Source organism: Chroicocephalus ridibundus, chromosome 3 (assembly GCF_963924245.1).
Source record: "Chroicocephalus ridibundus chromosome 3, bChrRid1.1, whole genome shotgun sequence".
Classification (NCBI taxonomy): domain Eukaryota; kingdom Metazoa; phylum Chordata; class Aves; order Charadriiformes; family Laridae; genus Chroicocephalus; species Chroicocephalus ridibundus.
Genome location: NC_086286.1, coordinates 47911991 through 47934962, shown reverse-complemented (window position 1 = coordinate 47934962; position 22972 = coordinate 47911991). Strand labels below are relative to the sequence as shown.

The following is a 22972-nucleotide window of genomic DNA, read 5'->3' as shown; positions in this document are numbered from 1 at the left end:
GATTTTTCCAACTGATTACAGAAGGAACTTAGGCCCCTAAGTGGATGAATTATATCTAAGATAGATACTGAAAGTATCATGAATAACCCCAAATCTTCAGTGACAATCTTCTGCCCTGAGAAATGATACTGCCAAAAGAGCTAAAGGGCTACAAAGGCAAACACTGGGTTTTTGTAATTCAAAATGTGGCTATACAATATATATATTATTTAAAAAAAAAAAAACACTTTTGTGTACTGAACATTGATCTTGATTCAAATTTTCCTGTTACCTTCAAACGCTCGTGCAGCATCTACCAGGTGGGACCAGTCTAGCCCTGTGGCAGTGTCTGGCAGGGGCATCAGGCCAGGATCATTGAATTTGGCTTTATCAGATAAGGACCCATCTGAGAACCAGAATTCATCTAAACAATAAACACAGTAATTAGTCTTCCTATAACAATGACGTAGAATTCATTTTAAAGCTATTATAATGAACTGTAAAAAAAAGTATAAGCAAAGAGTGCCTATCTTTATTTCTGTAGTTTCTGTCTTTTCCTGTTCAATACTCAGTACGGGTGGAACAATTTTTAAACTTTGGCAGAATAAGATGGGAAGGGTTTCTAAAGGGTTTTTTGTGCCACTTTGCACATGATGTGTTCTTTGCATTTTCATGTGAATGCTGTGTGGGCAGGCAGCATCCATTCTTAAAGCATAACATAATAAACCTGAGCACTGAGCAGAAAAGTTGCTAGACAGACAGAGTTGTATTTTTTAAGACAGCTGTGAAACAACATACGAGATAGTTACATGCAGAATTTTATTCTGAAACTTAAATATTTCCATTCCAGAAGCAATTTAAAAAATATCACATGCTTTTCTTTTAATACGTTTGTAGAGGCTAGCCTATATGCAAAACTCACTTTCACACTGAAAATACTACCATATTAGTTTAATATTTTTAGCTGTATATGCAAAGAGCTGTATACTCCAGTGACACATTGTATACTGTAGATAGACTGTATATTAATTGAAATGCATACAGTATAAAGTTAGTTCCAAACAGCTTTTAGTTATGCGGTCTTTTCTTTTAGAAAGGTATCACAAACATACACCTTAGTAGAGGAGAATGCTAATTTTCATAATTATCTTAAATAGTTTTACATTTTCTTTATCTATCCATAGCAATCTTCACTCTGATCGATGTGAACACATTAAAATTAATATTGCTGAACTGGCACGCAGAGGTTCTTAAAACTGAACATAAACCGAACACATCATCTATAACCACATTTCATCTTAACCATAAAGCTAGTGACATAAAATTGTACTTCAATTACATAGCGTAGTCAAGAAAAAATAAATTTTGCTTAAATTTTGCAGATGTATCTACTTCTATTAAGTAAAAAGGTCAAAATAGTAATTTTTCCTCAAATATTTCAGAAGGAAATTTCCATCTAGTTATTCCAGTGATTCAGACTATAATATTTATGAGGAATATTTTTTCCAGGAAAATACCAAACACAAAAATCAATGAAGGAAAAAAATGCACACATACAAGTGGAAGACAGATTATAATTTAAGAAAACGGCATGTTGTCATTGTCCTGATAACAATGAAAAACAATACCAAAGTCCATTTGAATTAATGATTCTCGACCTAAAAATCCAAAAGCAGAAGCCTGTTACACAGCATTCTACTACATGAAGCAATTATTAGAGCATATCGTATTCTTTGCAGAAAGCTTGTTTTTAAAAAAAAATAAAATAAAAATCAGGAACAGGAATGTGAAGGAGGTTTGCAATCCTCTGTCAAAAATATTAGGAGTCCCACAAAGCAAAAACAATGCAGAGGAGGCAGAAATCTTGTTTACTTATGTGAAAGATATAGTATTTATATTACAATTAGAAGTGGCTTGACAAACCTCTGTAGAAGTATCTTTCTCAATATCCACTCTTAGTATGCAAAAATGCATGTTATATGAAATGGAAAATGTGATATACAAATATGTTCTACCTGTACATGTGTACTAAGATTTTATTTTCAGTTCCTTATAAACATACATAAAATGTTACCTAAGGTTACTTTGGGGTGCAAATACATTGGAAGCTCAACATCAAAGCAGACTCTGAACTTTTGTATACGACCTGGGAATTTTAAGAACCTTATTTATACAAGTACAATTGTTTTATACATCCCTGTTGTGGAAAACAGACAGAATGCCTTATTTGAGAAGCTGGCAAGCCAGCTTTTGGTTCTAGATCAGCAGGCAGGCCCTAAGGGACAGCCCTCGCTTTTGTGTGATCAGCCTACAGAGGCTGATTGTGAAACCTGTCAGGAAGATGCCTGCTCCCAGTGCGATTCTGCTGGCTTTCCAAATTAGAGTGTAGGAGTGATATATTCACCAGTAGTCATCCTTCATTATGCATTGTCTTTGTGAGAACCTCAGTTCACCTTAGGGTGGATCTTATTCAGTCCTGCATAAGACCTGACAGAGCAATTCAACTGCAGAAAGCCTGCCAGAGGAGAGATTTGAATATTGATAGCCCTGAAAACACAAGTGCTCATGCTGATGGCTGAAATTATAAGTGGAATAACTGAACAGGCATAAGTATGCCACCACAGAATAGTTCATTTTCAAGTATAAATTATGTGTTCTCGTGCGATGGGGGTGGGGGGAAGAGGAAAAAGGGAAAAAAAAAAGGAGCTCTAATGATATAGGCCTCTTTGCGCTTTTGAATTTCAGTGAATGTTTGTATTTCAGGGATGCTCTGGATGAGCTGCATTACTTCTAGCCTCCTCTATTTGCATTTCCTTCCTGCTCCTCTTACCTTGCTGTTAGCTCCACTTTTTCTCCGTATGACTGCTGCATTAGCAGCTGCAGGCTGCCTGTTGTCTTCCTTTTTGATTTGTGCAAAGGTGGCAAGTTATGCTTGAGCGTGCCCACCTTCGCATGTCCAGAAGGATATGCCTCATCTCATAGGCTGCTATCTTCATTGCCCACAAGACTGGTTTTGAATGAACACAGACTTACGCCTTATTTCCTTTGAGGAAACAATGTAAGCGTTATCTTTCGGTTTTAAAGACTATTTTATTTGCTGTACTCCTTTTGTAACAAAATCATTGATCTTATAGTTTTTGGTCATTTCAGTTATGTCACTCTCTTCCTACACTTCAGAATTTTCTTTATTTTTATTATTGATACATAAAAGTATAAAGCATTTTGTACAGTCCTTATTTTCACCAAAATTATACGGTCAGTTCAGTTTCCAACAGAGCTGCTCAAATTGACTGACATCAGTCCCACAAATCTCTGTAGTCAAAGATTAACTAGTTATACAGAAAGGAGAAAGATTCACCTGACTTAACCTTTTCTACTTCCAAGACACGTATCCTGCTTCAGTTGGAATTGCGACCTTTATGTAGAGACTACAGATCATGAAAAAAATACCTAAATACTCCTTACTTACTGTGCTCAAACTAGACATGTCATTTAACAAGCAGATTACCTCAAAAGATGCTGCAGCTGAAGGAACATAACAAGTCATATGTAGACATAAATCCGACTGTCTGCTTCCTGTTCTTCTTTCCTGCAATCACCAATTATATTTCTATGGTCCTCTTAAACAACAGCTTCTGCCTGCTGAACCCTTCCCTTCTTCAGTATTACCTAGGGTTGTCCAAAGTCTGCCTTCAAAGATGCCAGCCTGACAGCAGACTTTCCCATGGACATACGCTCATGTTACTGATAGAGTAATGGTCACGTGCTCCCAACAACAAAAGGGAAGGCAAAAGCAGTAATTGAAAATAGTCTCATGTTTTGGTACAGTGGATTATTCACTGTGTGAGAGTCTGTAACAGAAAACATATATACTCCTTTGGTTGTGTGAATTATTTAATCAACAGACTTTATTTGCTTACGGAAAAGATGATTTCCAAATTGTTCAAGTTGCACATCAGTACCCAGTGACGCTCTTCCATTTTACTACTGCTTCTTATTAACGGGGTTAGTTTTGGATTGAAGCTAACACTGGTACTAAGCCAGTTTTAAGATAGACTTTCATCTGATAACATTGTTGCAGATAGATCAGCTGCACTTCTGGCAGCCTTTTCCCTATGGCACGTACAATCTGAGAACTTTCAGAATTTTTTAGCGTATCACTGCAAAAGATTCCCTTCCTTATGACCCTCTGCACTGCAAGTATCCTGCACCTTGCTCCTTTCACAGGAATGTCACGCCAGTGTATCACTTAGAGCATTTTTCCCCATCCCCTTTGCGTTTCATAATTGGAGGGAACCACGGTGCTGCCTCCATGTGTCTTCCTGGGTTTCTGCCTGGTGTTGGCACACTAGTTCTGTATCAGTGGTTCTCATTGTTTTCATTCTTTCCCTGCTAGTCCAGCTGCAATGAATTTACAAGACGGGGATAGATTTGTACCTGCAACCACATATGGCATGCTAGAATCACTCAACATGAATAGCACTGTCTCAGTTAGGGAATCTTTAATGTCCCTAAGGTAAAATTCCAGAATTCTCAGCTACGCAAGTTCTGCTTTCTGGTTTAAGTTAAAAATAAGATAAAATGAAATAAATCTTTCTACATTTGTGTACTGTGTTGAAACAACAGCACTCAACTGTCAGAGCTTGATTTCAGGCTTTGCTGAAAGCAACCCTTCTTTCACTTCACTTCCCCCACTGATAAAATAATAAAAAAAGTCCTATAGCTTCATTTTCTCATCTCCTTCCCACAGTCAAAATCACACACAGTTGAAGCTTCTGCTTCCATGTTTGCGTGGTCGTTCTGTCTGATAATTCTGATTTCCCAGCAAACTGAAACCCTTCAAGGTTGCCTATGATGCTTTGGTTTTGGTGCTGCCTTGCTTACCTCTTAATCACACTCTTTTCCTTGCTAAAGGGATCTCGTGAGACTTGGTGCTGTCACTATTTCACATACCACACGCTAGGTAATAACATGCAAGAACGTATCTTTCTAAACTGAACTGCAGCCAAACCCACGCTATTTCCACTGATTTCTGTAAACATTAAACATCAGTAAAATTGAAATGTTTTAAGATCACAAACATATGTATTTTACAAAAGACATTACTATGACAGCTAAGTATCCTGATACCTGAAACTACAACCTCAAGCTAAAATTATAAATGAAAAAGAAACCTCTCATATCACCACTGCTACAGAATGTAAATACCTGTTATGCACCGATTACAAAACCTTCTTAACAAGAGCCAAAGTTAGTTTCTTACATGGAGATACTGACTGACCTTATTTTGAAAACAAAAGTGGGCAAGTCATGATGTGTTTGTTTTCAGAGTGTAATTACATATAACCAATTAAATCTTCCTTGAACCAGCCATCATAAATGATCCTATATTGCTGGTATTAAAAGGCACTTTTATAATACAAAACCAGAAGCAGAAAATAGAGGTTGTATATAAAAATAGCATGAACTACCTTGGATATCAACAATCAGCTTTGCATTGACTGACAGTATGCTAGTTTCATGTTTTTTGCCAGCTATGCGTATAAATAACTTTCTGTATCTAAGAAGCAGCAAGAATGGAAAATAAGGCATTTAAGAACTAATACGCAAAACACTAACATTTCACTGCTGGAAGAGCGGTGTACAGCTTGAGCATACACCATTAATTGCCTTGTGTTGATCTCCAGAATAAAAGCACTCTAAAGGTTTGATCCCATTGGACGTTTGCCTTTACAAGAAATGGCTCTAAAAACACAGGCCTAACATAGTAAAAGAAAGAAATACAGTCAGGATGCCTGATTATATACATAGCTCCTTCACAGACAACAAAATCTACTGAATTAGCCTCAAATGAAACAAAGTGGGTCTTTGTTCTCTGTCAGTAAAAGCAAAAGATCTTTTCATATTAAATGTACAGTAGAGTTCCACTCTGATAGAAGAATATTTTTATGATGGTAAAAGGTACACCGAGCATGCATTCCCATCTGAAGCAGGAATTTAACAACTGTTTGCGATACCAGTTTAAAATTAACCAGTGCTTAGTGACTAAAACTCAGTCTCATAACTGAGGCCTCTATAACTAGAGAAGCGTTTTGTATCTAAGGCTTACTTTTGAAAGTTAGCTAGTGACTGCTAGGTCCTGAAGGACACGAGGAATGACAGAGCCCTTTTTATTATTATTTCTTTTAAGTCATCTGTCTGCATTCTCTTTGGACATGCGCTTACAAAAGTCCTTAATGCTTTGAAGACATTCTCCCACAGCTTCTTAACTATGGACCAGAGAGTCCACAATTGATCTACTATTTTTTTTAAATTGTGCTCAGCTGTGATGCAATATTAAAGTAGATAACTAAAAGTGCCTTTTTTTTTCCTAGATTGTTTTTTTCTTTCTAGATTGGGTGTCCCCTATAGCTCAGCCTAAAATAATTGAGAAGTGATTTAGCATTTATTAAAAAACAATTCACTCAGTAAATGTATAAATACAGATATGTAGCCTAAATATATGTATCTGGCTGCGTTGGGCTATGAAACGTAAGCATATATATTTTTCCCAATTTCCTTTTTTTGGTAATTCTCATGATTTTCCTTCCATTTCTTCCACAAAATTACTACAGACTTTATAGTTCATCACTCCATATAGGAATTATTACAAGATAAGCATATAATAAAGATCTTGCTTAGGAAGACCTCACAAGTAAAGAGACACCTTAATAAAATATTTTCTGCCATTAAAAGTGAAGTGTTATTTGCAATAGTTTTACTAACATGTTAAAAAAACTATCAGCAAATTCAGTTTTGAAATCAGAGATGACAACAATAACTATTGCACGTTTCCTTTTAAGATGTTACCAAAAGGATAATCTAAATAGAAGCCGTCCCATGTAGCTATTATTTTGAATATATTTGTGAATATTTCGGTAATTTGAATGCACACAAAAAATAATAAAATACAAACATTCAAAAATATTGGCTTAATTAGGTCACCATTGGAAAATAAAATGGTAACAAGAAATACGTTCAGACAAATGTTTGTTGCCTATCACTGGTCCCATGAAAATTTTTTGGGAAGTGAATGCTATCTCCAAATATGATAAATCTGAATTAATCACTAAGGCAAGCATAAGCATATACTGCTAACCAAATATGCTTTTACTAGGATATCTAGAACACTGATTTGACATTTCATAATTGCACCTTAAAAGTAAAATCTAACTTAATATTTGGTGATTTGCTTGAGTTTATTACAAATATTCCAAACTCAAAAATAACAGCAACGATCACTTACTTCTGAGATTTCCCATTCCAGGAGTCAGGCTCATTCTGGGAGGCAATGTGCTGTGGTACGGTGGAGTAGTGCTGAATAAGATATCATTTGGCAAGGCCTGGTCTAGCATTGAACTTCGAGAGCTAGCATATGAAGATCCTCTTCGATTGCTACATATACTCTCATCAGATAGGGTACGGTAAAGTGTCCTCCGTGGAGAAAGGTTTCCATAAAATGAAAACTAAACATCAAAAAATGAAGATATAAGAACACTTATTCCTGGTTAAAATAATTCACACAATCATATCCCACCATCAGTTCTTGGGAGTACTCTTCTGGGAAGGCACTCTGGAATTCTTGAGCTAATACAAAAGATCAGAGATCTGTTCCACCAGATCAGATCTACTGGGGCCTCAAAAGAGTTACTGAATTGGGTTTTCATACTTCCTCTTGATATTTTGGAACACATCACCAAGAATTTATCAGATACTGCATAGTTTTATTAATTCTGAAATGTTAAATGAAACCTCCATAGCCTTATGACAGCAATGTTTTTTAGAAATGTATAAAAGGTTACCAAATCTGGCAACATTTATTCAAGACTATACATAGAACTGTTTGATTTTAATTTGAAATGACTACACTTTTATGTTAAACATTCTGAACTGATATATGGTGCAATATAATTCATTGGACAATAAAAGGGACTTAAGACTTTGCATCTCTCCAGATATCACAAAATAGGCTTAGAAAAGAGGGTAACAGAGTTCAGTGAAAACTGTTTATGCATTTCATAAAGTTAATTAAACCACAATCCAAATATCTACAGTAAAACAAGCTGTTACTGTATTGTAAAACTGGGCCATTGCACTTCCTAAGTCTTTCTTTTGCACTGCAAATCCAGTTATTGTTCACATGTATAAATGTCAGTTATTGCCTTAATTATTTTAACTGATTTGTCCTGCATATAACAATTTAATGCCCTGTCCTGTTTTCTTTGTAATTAATTATGAGTTAAAAGGAATACACCAAAACAGTCAATCATGCCACAAGACACAGTCTTTACAAAATACACTTCATAGTGCTAGTTCACGAAAGCATCTATCTTGATGACAATGCTCAATTGTTAGAATGCTTAACTGTATCCCAGAGAAAGTTGAGGGAGATATTCATATTCTAATCTAGGAAAACATAAAAATACTAAATCTCTAAATCTAGAGATTTGCCTGAAACAGATATGGGCCATGGGAATATACATCATCCACAACTCTATTTTAACATATATGTAAAATGATCACAATAGACATAAGCAGAATCCCTAAATGAATGGATAAAGAACGTACGCAGCATCCTTAAATGAATGGATATATGGTATCCTTCTATAAGAAGTGGTTAAAGAATATCAAAAGACCCTGAGCCTAATTAGGGACCCCATTAGGCAAAGGGTTAAAAGCCTAAATTGAAGGGTCTCTGATCCTCTTTCACAGAATCACAGAATGGCAGGGGTTGGAAGGGACCTCTGGAGATCATCTAGTCCAACCCCCTGCCAGAGCAGGGTCACCTACAGCAGGTGGCACAGGAATGCGTCCAGGCGGGTTTTGAATGTCTCCAGAGTTGGAGACTCCACCACCTCTCTGGGCAGCCTGTTCCAGTGCTCTGCCACCCTCAAAGTGAAGAAGTTCCTCTTCATGTTGAGGTGGAACTTCCTGTGTTCAAGTTTGTGCCTGTTACCCCTTGTCCTGTCACTGGACACCACTAGAAAGAGCCTGGCCCCATCCTCCTGACACCCTCCCTTTCCTGCACTCAAGATTCCCAGCAAGCATCCTGCTGCAATTCTTTGATGTTACTCAAGTCTCCTCAACCTTATGCTGCATCTTCTGTCTACAAAGGTTGTTCACCAGCTATCCAAACCTGATGAATGTTAAGGGAATGTTAATTCCTTTCAGGGTGTGACAAAAATTAAATGTTACCTAGAGGGCTCATTATTCCCTGATTTATGAAGCAGGTAAAACCAAACCAAATATGTGATTTGAGTTTGCTAGCTTCTCTGTCAAAGACAACTAACTCACCTACAGCAAGACTACTACCCTCTATGAAGGCATAATCAAAGATGGGACACTGCCGAGTCCTACATCTGGGGATCCCCTGCAGGTCTGCACCTAAAGTCTCTCACTAGTGAGCTTTTGTTTGGGTGTCTTGGGAGGGGAAGGACAGCAGTAATTTATCTCAAGATGGCCACATCTCCTCACTCCTTGTTGTTTCTTATTTAGGTAGCCAGAAACATCGGCAGCTCTTGAAATCATCACAGAAAACCAATTACTGTATCAATCATAAATCATAAAAACCTCTAGGACATTATTCATGAGAATTCAAACACATAATGCATACTTAACATGCTGCACGTTAAAAAATATATATGATCTGAATTTTAAATTCAACTCTGCACTTAGAGGTTTCCCATGTGTTACTCTTGTTCAGACATGATGATTATGCTAATTAGCACACTGTATAAACACGGTGGGTTAAGAGAGCATATTGAATTAATATCAAAGTATGACGATTATCTCAAGAAATTTAATTGCTTTGTGTTTTACTCCACATTAAGCACAGAATTCAGAATCATGTATGCTTTGAGGTGTAACAGATTTTACGTTCTCTATCCACTTTTTGTGAACTTTTAAGTATTACCATTGTCTTCATACTATAAAGATGGGATGCATGCTCTCCACTAGCACTGACAATTATGCCTTTTGAGCAGTTGCCACTGATACCTACATGAAATTGTGACTCAGACTTCAAACGGAATTGTTGGTACCGAGTATCACAGGGCAGGGGAAAGCAGGCTACTTTTATCCATGTGCCTTAATATCATATAAGGTGTATAAATTTAGACATCCAACCTTGAAAATGTTACTTTTAATCTTTGAAATGATAATTAAGTTGCTCAACCTGCACCTGTCTCTGCTCAAGCTAAGCAAAGACATACTTAAAAGAATACTGTATTTCATACATAATCATCAAACTGGATATTGCTTTCATATTTGGGACTTATGGTCAGTATTTTTAGCATCCTCATGGAATATCCTTGGCTCGTACAAAATGATATTGCCTTCTCTACAGCAATTTTGGGAATACCAGAAATTCATTTCTAAGATACCTGTGTCTGAGATACACAGAGCCAAAGAAAGTAGCTAACCTTTCTTCTCCCCTCCTCCATTGGAAGGCTGTCTGGCAGCATCAACTTCAGAAAATCTTCTTTGGACAAGACTTGCTGGCTTTCAACAATGGCATTCCTCACAGAAGTTTGGAGTGGACTCGATGCCGACACAGCATCAATATCATCATACACTCTGTTGAGACAATTGGTGTTTTTAGCAAGAGAAGCAATAGTGCTCTTTGATTTGAAAGACTGCATGCATTTTCTGTCACAAAGTAAAAATTGTTAGAATTATCTCCCCACACAGCACGCTCTTATTTAGAGCATTTTTTTTTAATTATTTTGTATTTATGAAACTTTTTGTGGGTCCAAAATGAAATTCTTAAACTACTGAAAAATCAATTTTAGGAATTCTAAAGAACAATTTAAAAAAGCATAATGCTTATTTCTCCTAGCTTGCCTCTCTTTTTTACACCCCACACTTTTCTATTGTTAAAGCTGTACTTATACATTTCCAATAGTTCATCACAAAATATTTTAACTCTTATTCCTTAGCAAATAAGAAAATTGATATTTTATAGTGTGATATTGTATCAAGCTTCACAATCTGACAAAATTACTATGTTCACCAATGGCAATGTTTGAAGTGTATTGGTAATCGATTTGTGCCATATGCCAAGCGTGTTTTATTATCACCAATTTCATAAAGCTCTTTAGATAAACAAAACAGCTGTCTCCCTTAATTATCAGCATATAAAAATGTATTTAGAGTCAACAAAAGACTGCCAAAGTGAATTATTATCTTTCAGCTTCCTTCCAGTGAGAAAGGAGAGAAATGATTTTAACAGGTTTACTCTGGAAATGCAATTGAAGGAACCAGAGATTCCCAATCATACAGAACATACATTTGAAGCCATTACTTACTGCTAAGTGCAGCATAATCAGTGACTCTGTCTTCAGCAGACAGCAAACAAGCTTTGCTACGGTAAAGTGTAATTCTCAGTGAATTATATCCTATAGTAGCACAACATTCAGCAATTGACCTCATTTTCATCATCATTGCTAATTAGAGATGTTATTTTATTTCAACATAATCATCCTCAGAGAGATATTTCCTCTCTGTCATGTATAGAAAGCTTTCCTAGAAAGGAGGTGAAGCAGTGCTGTATGCCATGGAAAAATCTGAAAATATTTTCTGATACATGAAGTGCTGCCATGTTCAGCTAGTATTTCTTAAATAGAACTAGCTCTTGAATATACCTTTCTAAATTGCTGTGGTTTCAGTCTAAATACCATGATTCATTACACAATTTTGTTTTAAGGGTTCCATTCAAAATAAAGAGAAATTGTTTCAGGAGTTCATCAGCTTCAAAATGCAGGACAGGAAGACAGTAACATCTTCTACTTTTGAAAATTAGGAATTTAAGAGCTTAACTTCAAGACTCATATTACATAGCCTGTGTATTCTAGCTTATATTTTAAATATGAAACTTGCCATAAGTATGCACATATATGCAATATGAGATATTAGATGCAAATAACCCATTCCCATTAAACAAAGAGTAATCCCATACTAAACATTTGAAAAATCAGGTACTGGATGTCACCTTGTCAATTTATTGAGATGGATAGGGCTGACTGTGATTTATTGAGAGACAGAAATGAATAGCTTATGCGCAAAAAGAAAGCAAGGAGGTTATTTGAAAAGATGATATTGAAGATAACAGGAATTTAAAGGTTCGTTTTAAACAGAAGATTCAAACGTTACTTATTACTGTCGCAGCACTGAGAAAGTATAATCTCTATCTGTGCGTATGAGATACTGCATCTTTTCCTTGGAGTGTAAGCCTTTTTCCTCCACCTAAGAACACATTTCCCGTGAGCTATTCCCGTGTTAAGCTGTACATATAGCTAGCTGTTTGTTAGAACTGCTCTGAATATTTTTGTCTAAACATCACTTGCTAGAAAAATATGGAGTTTTATTGAAGGCTGAACATCTTGTAGAGTCTCATGAAGAGAGGGTCAGATATATCCACACTTAAATCTTTTTCTTGTGGGGTCCTAACCACCAGGTCATATCTGTTCATTAAAAACAAAGTCAGAAAAAGATACCAAAGAACCACTACAATACCCAAAACTGGCACTACTTTGTGTTTAAATTACCCACCATAGATCACCAATACCTTTATGGTTATCTCTCTCATCTGTAATGTATTAGCTGAAGTAATAGGCAACAAGGTAATAAAAAACTTCAGGAAGTAAGCTTTTTTTCAACTAACTAAAGTTCCTGAAGATTTGTAGAAACGGTCTTTAAGACCTTAATTAAATTGTACCTTCCCAACTGTTTCCTAGAGATTCAAAATGGAAATTCAGAATGTCCGACACAGTCATGTGCTTTTGCCTACACACAGTTTGAGAAATTTCTGTCAGTTTGCTTTATTTGACACAAGGGGAAAAGATGCAGCTGGACAGAACACAGGAGAAAACAGTATCCTGTGCAGTTATTGTCTTTTTTTTGGATGTACTTTTGATACATAAAGGTACAGAAAAAAACCCAAACATTTAAAAGCAAAACGGAATTTGTAATTTTTCATTCTTTTTATCCTATTTTAAAATTTACCCTTCTTTCCCCAACAAAGTTAAACAGAGTTCTTACTCATGGCATTCAGAAACTTCAGATTCTTCGGGTGTAGGACTTCCTTCCGATTTTTTCCATCCAATGACATATTTACTCACTGCTCCTTGTCTGTGGTACGGTTTTGAAACTGATCCAGAAATCTGTTGACTGCTATTCTGCGACACTATATAGACTTTGGAGGTATCTAGGGAGCCGCTCTTTTTAGAGCAATGTGTTGATGGGCTTCCTGAATGATGTGACCCACTGAAAAAGTAAAAAAACCACACACAAAAATGAAAACTGCTATAGAACAACAAATCAGAAATGCTTTGCCTGGTATGCAGCTATAATTCTCAAGGTTAAAATCAATGTAGCAATATTGCTGCAGTAATTTTCTGCATACCAGCAGTGTATACGTTAAAGCTCCCAGAGAACAGAATTGTGATGAGTTCCTAAAACAAGTAACATATGTTATTCAACTTGATGAAATGCCATTGTAAACTGATATGAATTAAAATTAAAAGACTAAGTTCAAGATATACGTATAGAATTTGTGTGTGCAATTTTAAGTAAACATGTACACACACATTGTTAATTGTCTAACTCCATTTACAGCAAGAACTACATATGGAATTACCCCAAATATCTCTCTAATTATAAAACTCATGTGCTTTTCCATTTCATGTTAATTTTGCCAGTTCACGCCAGTTTAAACTGTGCCCTTCATTCAGTAATGTTGAGAATTTAATATTAACAGAAGTAAATTTCAGTTCAACAAAAACAGTTGTCTAGATAGTTTTAATAGCCTCTTTTATTATGAATAATAGCACCAGTAGGCACTAATGTAACCTTTTACTGAAGACTCTCAAAATGATTTTAAATGAACTAAAGCAAACACTTCCTTGAAGAATAAATTTCTTCTTTTAATCTTGAAGGTGAAGTAAGCAAAGCATTCAGAAACCAAATACCTGGCCTGAAATCAGAGGCTGGAACCTGAAGCAGCAGCTCCTAACTTTTGTTCGTTATTGGTTTATGAATAGCAAACACAGTGCTATCTTTTAATCTAATCCTAAAAGCACTGGTTTAATTCAGCGAGGACCAGAAGGTATTGCTGAAAGCCTAACAGACATGGCTACTTTGCTGTCCATGCAGAGTCAAATACAAGCAATGCACAAGCAATGCACATGTATAGATGTCATTAGATCAAATTAAAACGTCTACTGTGGAAGAAAGCCGAATCGTTATGCAATGGATTAATAATTTTGATCACAGTTAGTATATGCCTTTAATCTTAAAACCAATTTATTTTTTCCTTCTCCATCTTCCCCCTCGAAAAGTATAAACAAGATTATGAAGTTTTGAGGGAAGAAAATAATTTGGGTGATGTTCAAAGCTTTTTTTGCTTGCTATCCTTGCAAATATGCAAGGAAATTATGTAAGGATGTGGTGAAGAAAATAGTTCCGTTATGAAAAATTGAAATCCAAAGATGAAGCAAACATTGAAGCACAATGTAGAATACATTTCAGATCGACAGTAAGGACATTATCCAGAGGATTTTAGACTTCTATTTGTAACTAAATTTAAGAGAAACTGAGCATTAAACCTCATTCTGTAAGTTTTAAATAAGGGAATATTTTTGAAGTGAAGAAATAAATGCCTATAAAAGCCTGGTTTTAGATCATGACTTCGATGCAATGGTTGGAACAAGCAGCATATAGTTTTAGGATCCAAAAGATATTCTATGTAAGAAACAAAGCAAAACTAAAGGCAAGCTCTTTCAGCTACAGTAACATGAAGGTATTTGATAATTCATGTGCATAATTAATATAAAATAGGAGAGATAAAACTATTAATAAACAGAGCTGTGAGACATAATACTGTGCATAGCTCAAGTCAGTCTTTTAGTTTGAGATGCTGTTTCCCACAGCAGGTTTAATTCCATAAATCTTACTCAGACACTATAGTATTAATTTTTTCAGGAGGTTCTTTATCTGATGATGTTAGAGACTCAGGCCAGTATCTTTCAACCAATGAACATCTTTCCTATGCATTGTGGTTTATCTATTCAGGTAAACAGAATACAATTTTAATAAAGAAATGTTGCATTTATAGATCACTGATATTCCACCCATCTGTGGGCTTGTTTCTTGAAGCTTTACACTGTTTCACTACTGCAGAAGTCTACTATTTAACATTCATAAAATAATTGTGAATGAATGTCTCAATAGTTTTACAACTTCATCGTTATAGCTTACAAATACAAACTCAGTGTCTGACCAGGTTGAAAATATATATAGGATCGAGTAGTAGATATCACACGCTTCTATGTTAACTCAACTTTCTTATGTCTATTTTAACACATCAGTGTTGCAGCATCACGGCTATAAAATGAGATTTTTTTTTAATAATTATGCCTGTGGGTGCTGTATAGGTGATGCCAGCTTTCAAACACAACTGCAAAATTATTTATCACTCCAACATAATTTGAAGGATGCGTAAGTAAAATTTAAATAAAACAGTTGGGTCACATAACATAAGTGTGACATTTTCCTATAGCAAAAGGATTTGGCACACAAATTAGAAGGTGATCATTTGAAAAGATTGTTATTGCCAAAGTGGAATTGGGCAATCCTAATGTAAGTCATCATCTCAACAATAACTACTACTAGGTGAACTCACTTAAAATCTATACGCTTTTTTATTTTTAATTAATCTATAAAATATTTATTCCATAGAAGTGAGCAGCAGATTACTTAATGGTTGTCTGGCACTTCAAATATGACAGCTGCCACACAAGTGCTGATAATACATATTCTAGCCATTAGAAATCTATTTCAGCTCATTATGATGAAGTCCTAGAAACACAAAGCTTATTTCTAGCACTGCAGAAGTTTCAATACATAAAATTAAATCTCAACACACACAAAGTAGAGTAAATCTGGAGCTTCTGCATTATCACAGGGGTAGCGAAAGCTTAACGTGAACACATTTACCTAGTTTTCACACTAGTCTATTCGATAGTCTGTACTACCTTCTGTAACTTGTGAAAAAATAAAATCTAGAAGTCAGAGTAAGTATACCAGACTAATTCACTCATGTCAAGCATATAAAGAAGTGAGGATACAAGATATTATTTGGTTATTTTCCTGTACTTATTGACACTGAAAACAGGAAAATCAGAGAGAAAGAAGAACAAAAATTTCATTCCATCCTTCACAGAGCAAAAATCCTTAACATAGACCAAAGCTTCAACTTCAAAGTCACTGTAAAATGGGAACTGGGAGATAAAAACAACCAGTGTACTTTCAAAGTTTGCTTTGCAACAGATGTACCATACGCACATTCCATTGGTAACAAAAAGAGCAGCTGAAAATCAACCAGAAACACAGTTCAGCAAACAAAATTGTAAAGCATACATCACAATAATGTAAAGTATGGGGGATGGTATGCAGTGTAGTTTCACTATATGTAAAAATTGTCCTTTGCAATTTTTATGATTTCCCTCAGCATTAACTCCTAGTTGCACTGTACTAAAAAAAAAAAAACCCAAAAACATATGTGAAGTAAGTTCTTGGTGCAAACTTCACTTTTACTTAGGGATGTTTCCCAACTTTAAAAACCTAAGCAATGTGCACAAAGTCACATATAAAGTCGATCAGATCTGGGAGTAGGGCTATAGCTATATTTTTTAGGCAGACTCATCAAAAATTGCCTGAAAATTGCTCATATGGGCATTTAAATACAACAAAATCAAAATCAGTTAAGTTCACTTTCAAAGAAGGGTAAACAGAATAATAAAAAAGAAACAGTTCTCTGTACATTAATTTATAACCCATAATCCCTAATTTGTAAGAAACACATACCTGGAATGAGAGGAGATTTCACTTAGGTCTCCCATGCTGCCTTCAGCTGTATGACTGGCAGAAATAGCAGAGGCATAGCTATGAACAGCGTACATTTTAGCTGGATCATCATCTGGCCCAGGAGTTTCGGAAGCCTCGGTCCACTGCTCAGTACGACAATGTACTCCAGACCTGCTGCCAGCAAGGTGCAAAGGGGCCAGAAGAGGAGCAGGCATGCAGGGAGCTGTATCAATCCCACTGTCAGTAGAAGCCCCCTTTATATATGTTAATCCAAGCAGTTCAGGGTCCATCAGATCTCCAGAACCAAAGTGTTTTTCATCGCTGTTGCTGGATGTATTACTCGATAGGGTGTTGCTGCTTGAGTGGCTTGAACAGCTTTTGTCTCCAATCTTAACAAACAAACAAAAAATGACCCTCCTCAAGTTAAACAGTAAAATATTGATTTTCATATAAATGACTCAATTTGTGCCATTCAAAGACCATTTTATTAGTTTTTTACAGTATTCTATAATATATTTGCAAAGTATGAAAAGAGCTAATTACACTACCACTTTCTATGAAATGCATTGTACAACTGGCTAGACGCATTAAAGGTTGATGTCACTGCAAATAAAAAGGCTCTAGTTCCATCTTCTATGGCAAATCTTAAGATCACACTTGAATTTTCCAATTATAGGGCCTGCTTAACATCCATAAAATTGCATTTCTGAGCAGTTAAAATAAGCAGTTGTTAAAGCTAGACGTATTGGTAATTATTTGTTTAAACAAGTTCTACTGCAAATCTGAAAAACACCGAAGACTGAATTATCCTCGGCTTTTTCTCAGTGTGGGTGAAATACGCAGCTTATTGGATCAAATCCAATTGGATGTGTGGCTAGTTAAATTGAAGCCAATTGCGACGTATGCGTACCAGATGAAAGCAACTTAAGCCACAGGGCCCTAAGCTAAGCATGGCTATTGAAGTGGAATAATTATGTCAGGCATTTGTGTCAATAAAGTTGGGGGGTTGTTGTTTTTTTCAAACGAGACTTTATAGAGAGTTGGACTAATTTATCTATGTGACAGAGTAGCCAGAATAAGGGCAGATGGACTTTTATTAGGGCACATGGACTTCTATTAGGTAGAATATAAGTGGGGAGGGTAACTAACTTTTTTATGAGAACCCCCTCCTAGCAGATGCCTGTAAACAAAGCTGTTGCCCATACATTAAAGCAGCTATTCAAGGCAGCCTTTCCAGAAATGATACTTCTATTCCATATGGAAATTAACATGCCTAAAAATTTGAGAAAATTGTTTTAGAAAAAAAAAAAAGGAGGGGTTACACTTGCATTCATTCTAATCTTTACAAGATGGCTGTCACTTTAAAAACAATGGAACAATTGATAAAAATACAATAAGCAGTTTTTTTCCAAGGAGAGGGACTGGGAGATAGGTGTCTGGAGAAAAGGCACGTCACTTCTTACTGTAAATGTAACATGGAACCAAACTGGAAAGAAACAATGCGTGTGAGGGAGCTCAAAGGCATAAAATTAGCCTCAGAAGACATATTGTATGTATGAATCTTCCCCAAAATTTCCTGTATGTTGCTGAACATAACATGCTTAGGTACCCTTCCAACCATGAAGCAGCAGAGAATCTGGACAACAGCTATTAATACAGACATCTTGAACTGCCCAAAGTTCAATATGGCCATATCTTAGGATAATTTTACGCATTTCCCTGTGCCAAGAGAAATTACTGTTTGAAAGCTCAGCATGGCCCTAATTGCTACATGTTGTTAACGACTGTGTCATGAAGCAGGATTTTTAAAACAAACAAAACCAAAACCTGCAGGAATATGATATTTATTCCAGGAGAACGAAGAGAGCTTGAAGATAGTCATTGAAATTCCCCCTAGCCTCCTTCCCCCAAGTTAAAACTGACAAAAAGACAGCATAGACCTTTTTTATTAGAAAAAAATTAGAAAATATTTTACAGAGTTCTTGTACATTTGCTGTAGCCCTCACTGTGAATTCACTGGCTGGCAGAGTTATATGGCAAATCGAACTGAACAAAAAGGGGATGCACAGGAGAACGTTACAAAGTCCTTTACAAGGTGATGACTATTTTTTTCCTGTTTTACAACATACCTGCTGGAGAGCAGCTCAGCTGAAAGAGACCTGGGAGTCCTGGTGGACAACAGGATGACCATGAGCCAGCAATGTGGCCTGGTGGCCAAAAAGGCCAATGGTATCCTGGGGTGCCTCAAGAAGAGTGTGGCCAGCAGGTCAAGGGAGGTCATCCTCCCCCTCTACTCTGCCTTGGTGAGGCCGCACCTGGAGTACTGTGTCCAGTTCTGGGCTCCCCAGTTCAAGAAGGACGGGGAACTGCTGGAGAGGGAGCAGCAAAGGGCTACCAAGATGATGAGGGGACTGGAACACCTCTCTTATGAAGAAAGGCTGAGGGATTTGGGTCTCTTCAGTCTGGAAAAAAGACGGCTGAGGGGGGACCTTATCAACACTTATAAATACTTAAAGGGTGGGTGTCAGGGGGATGGGGCCAGGCTCTTTTCAGTGGTGCCCAGGGACAGGACAAGAGGTAATGGGGACAAACTTGAGCATAGGAAGTTCCACCTAAACATGAGGAGGAACTTCTTCACTTTGAGGGTGGCAGAGCACTGGAACAGGCTGCCCAGAGAGGTGGTGGAGTCTCCAACTCTGGAGACATTCAAAACCCGCCTGGACGCATTCCTGTGCCACCTGCTGTAGGTGACCCTGCTCTGGTAGGGGAGTTGGACTAGATGATCTCCAGAGGTCCCTTCCAACCCTAAGATTCTATGATTCTATAACAATAAAATAGCCTCATTTGATTAGTATTATCTTTATAATAGTGCTGGTTCTTACTTTGCAAAATATAGTTCTTTTGCATCTGCACGACACATATGCACACACAGGCAAACACAAACATAAGCCCGTTATGAAATTTTCCATTCAGACCCCCACCATCCTAAAAGCATGAAAGCTGCCATTAGCCTAAAACTCTGATTACAGTTAAGAAAAGTCATCATTTAACTTTGGTATCAGTGCTCTGTTTAATACCAATTGCTGCATATACTGATTCTAGCTTCCTGTTAACTTTGGCTTAAGGTTAAAGAAAGTATTTTTGTCTTCATGTGTGTAATTATACAGCATGATTCTGTTTATGATAGCATTTTTTTGAGAAGTATCAAGCTAGATTCTCATAAGGTATGTATGTACATGAGATGAGAAACTGGCCTCATATTCTTATCAATATAAGTCTACGAGTAGTATACAGACCCATACTATGTATAGAAAGTTCTCCCATATAACAAACACCAAAAAAATAGAAAAAGACTGTGCGTATCATTAGTGTACTTTTGGTCACTAAGTTATTGAGGATTTTGCCATTACTGAAGACAGGACACTAAACTAGGTAGATCAGAAATCCGAACACACAAACTACATTTTTATTGTCCTTACTGATAATTATACTACATGGGTATTTCACACAATATGACAAGTGGTATGGTGAATATAATTTATCTTTTTTTTAAAGGATATTAAATACTTTGCAGATTAAGCAAGCCAGTATAAATGAAGCTGTAAATACACAGCTGAGTGTAGATTATACTAGTTTTACCTCCTGAATGCCCCAGACCCAAGCCCTTTTTGGAGTTCTTAGTTTACAAATACAGACTAAGCACAATCAATTCACCCCACATCTAGGTGTGCATACTCTTTTCCCTCCCTCCCACCAAACGGTGGTCTTCATAAATTACTGAAATGCATTTTTAAGATGTATTTCTTTTTTTTTTTTAGAGTTTTAAGGACATTCAAGTAAAAGACTTACATGCGAAAGTTTGTTTGGTGACTCCTTGCCACTGCCTTCTTTCTGTAAAGCCCGGTCTTTGTAGGAGCTCAGGACTTTGGTCGATGGTGCATGCCACTTGGTTTCTGCCATAAATAATTGTGTTTTAATTTCTGAATGCTAAAAAGGTGAGTATACTGCACAAAGAAAAAAGGCACACGGCTTAGCATCAGGTTTCAAGCCTGCACACTCTTTGGAATCAGAGACACGTATCTTTGCAGAATTTCTTAAGATCTAGATTTTCAATTATAATTAAACGAAGTTCAACCTGTTTTTCAACATTCATGAGGCTTTCTGAAGTTTAGGAGTAGTTTGTTCCAAGTATTATCTAAATATCCCACACCATATTCTGTTAGACTGTTGTAGCCATCTCTGCTGAACATTAGATGTTCTTTGCGTATTAAACCTCCACCCTGCATTGTAAAGAACATTTGCTTTTAAGATACAGTGGCTTTTATTACCAGAATGTCTGGTTCCTTCCAAAGTTTCCTCTCGTTCTCTGCCTCCTTCACACTCCAGTGAGCCTGAACCTTGGTGGTGTTCATGGAGCAAAGGGGACTGGCACCTTTTAACATAAGCAGAAAATTAACCTGTTTGTGTTTTTTCCTAGAAAACCAGTTACATGATGAATAACAACACTTCTTACTCTTCAAAGTAAATATTTTGTAAGTGATTTGTTTAAACAATAATCATCGCCCCCCACCAAGCAAGTATGGTAACATTTCCAAACGCTGCATGGAAATACATGCAATTTTTTCAACAGTAAACTGCTGTATCTTAACTGTGAACAGGCCACGAAGACACTGAACTTTAAGATGAAATGCATTCTAGTGGCTATGTATCCAAAGTTTTTTGCCATGGAGGACTATGGTAATGTATGTTTAACTGCTTTATGAACTAAGCCCCACAGAAAGTAACTCTAGTTTTTCAGGTTTTCACATACCAGATTCAACCCTTTTATTGTGCTGCAAAAGTTAAAATTATTTCATAAACCAACACACTAAAATCAAGGTTGCTATTAGAAATAACTGCTGGAAAAATGACACAAGATGCATTTTCATGTGTTTACTGTCTAAAAAATGACTGTAGTTTTATTTGAAGAATTAGCATCTATTTAGCTGACAGATTTCAGTGAGTATTCTGAAATTCCTTGAGAAGTCTCTAAGATATTGCATATATATATATATATATATGCTACATGGAATATCTTACCCACAAACAGTTATGCTAAAGCAATATCAAACTTACAGACAAGGAGTCAAGCCGATGTTTTCAATATTTACGTTTTTTCTGAAAAGTAGATTCCAAAAGCCAAGTGGCAAGTCTGAAATGCTTTTATATTATGCTATGTAGATACTGCCATAGCTTAATGTTTTATAACAGGAGTTTTTTCGGCAGCTATATTTATACAACAAAGTGATAAATTCAAAGTAATTTAGAACAGATGTCTCACATAATATTGTTATAACATGGACAGTATACTGGGGTGGTGTTTTATACGCAGATAACTAACTTCTAAAACTTCAGCACTGAAGGATTAACAAGGATGTGAAAGAACCACCTATATATTGCAACAGCCTTTTAGGGAGAAGAGACACCGGAAAGAGTGCTACTTTTTTGAGGCGAGATGCTAGGGAATGGATGCCACTGGAAGAAGCACCGTAGGAAATAAAACCTTTAAAGACCAAAAGGACAATTTTTTAATCAAATACCTTCCCACTGAAGCAAAACGAGGGGAAATTATTATTTTATTCCAGTTCTGAGTTACTAGCTGATTTCTGGCTTGTTTCTGGGAAAGTAAACCTAAGAACTGTTTGTTATTTACCTGAATCATAAAATAATTTTTTCTGAAGAGTTAAAGCAGTATGGCGTTAAAATTGTATTAGCATACATGTTACACTAAAGATCACTAAACATGTACGTCTTAAAATAAACTAATAGATTTTGCAAACAAATCTATGATACAGAACATCCACACAAATTTTGCTTCAGAAAGAAGATGCATGGGAGCTATAGCAAGATTTTGAAAATAAATAAATAAATAAAAAATCACCAATACCCATCATATCCCACTTGCTGTCTCCACTGGCTGCTCCCACTGGGCCCTGGGTCACTGGAGGAGGACTGGTTGCTTGGAGAACTTCTGTAATGTTAACTAGAGTCATTAACAGTGCACTGACGCATTTGTGGAGTTTTAGATTTGAGCTGGGCTATGATCATTTTA

The 22972-nt window shown here is 36.4% G+C and overlaps 1 protein-coding gene across 4 annotated transcripts in view; it reads right to left on the bottom strand.

Annotated features, from left to right (window-relative positions):
• Positions 1-22972, bottom strand: part of SIPA1L2 (signal induced proliferation associated 1 like 2) — a 151733-nt gene that overhangs the window by 11099 nt on the left and 117662 nt on the right. For 2 of the 4 annotated variants that reach the window (XM_063329034.1, XM_063329035.1), the window contains exons 12-19: positions 22808-22891; positions 21210-21313; positions 20731-20834; positions 16882-17270; positions 13057-13281; positions 10440-10593; positions 7265-7484; positions 272-403 (exon numbers count right to left, since the gene is read on the bottom strand). In XM_063329034.1, the coding sequence (XP_063185104.1) occupies positions 272-403; positions 7265-7484; positions 10440-10593; positions 13057-13281; positions 16882-17270; positions 20731-20834; positions 21210-21313; positions 22808-22891 (1412 nt within the window). The remainder of the gene's footprint in view (positions 1-271; positions 404-7264; positions 7485-10439; positions 10594-13056; positions 13282-16881; positions 17271-20730; positions 20835-21209; positions 21314-22807; positions 22892-22972) is intronic. The other 2 variants (XM_063329036.1, XM_063329037.1) reach the window with 1 other exon arrangement.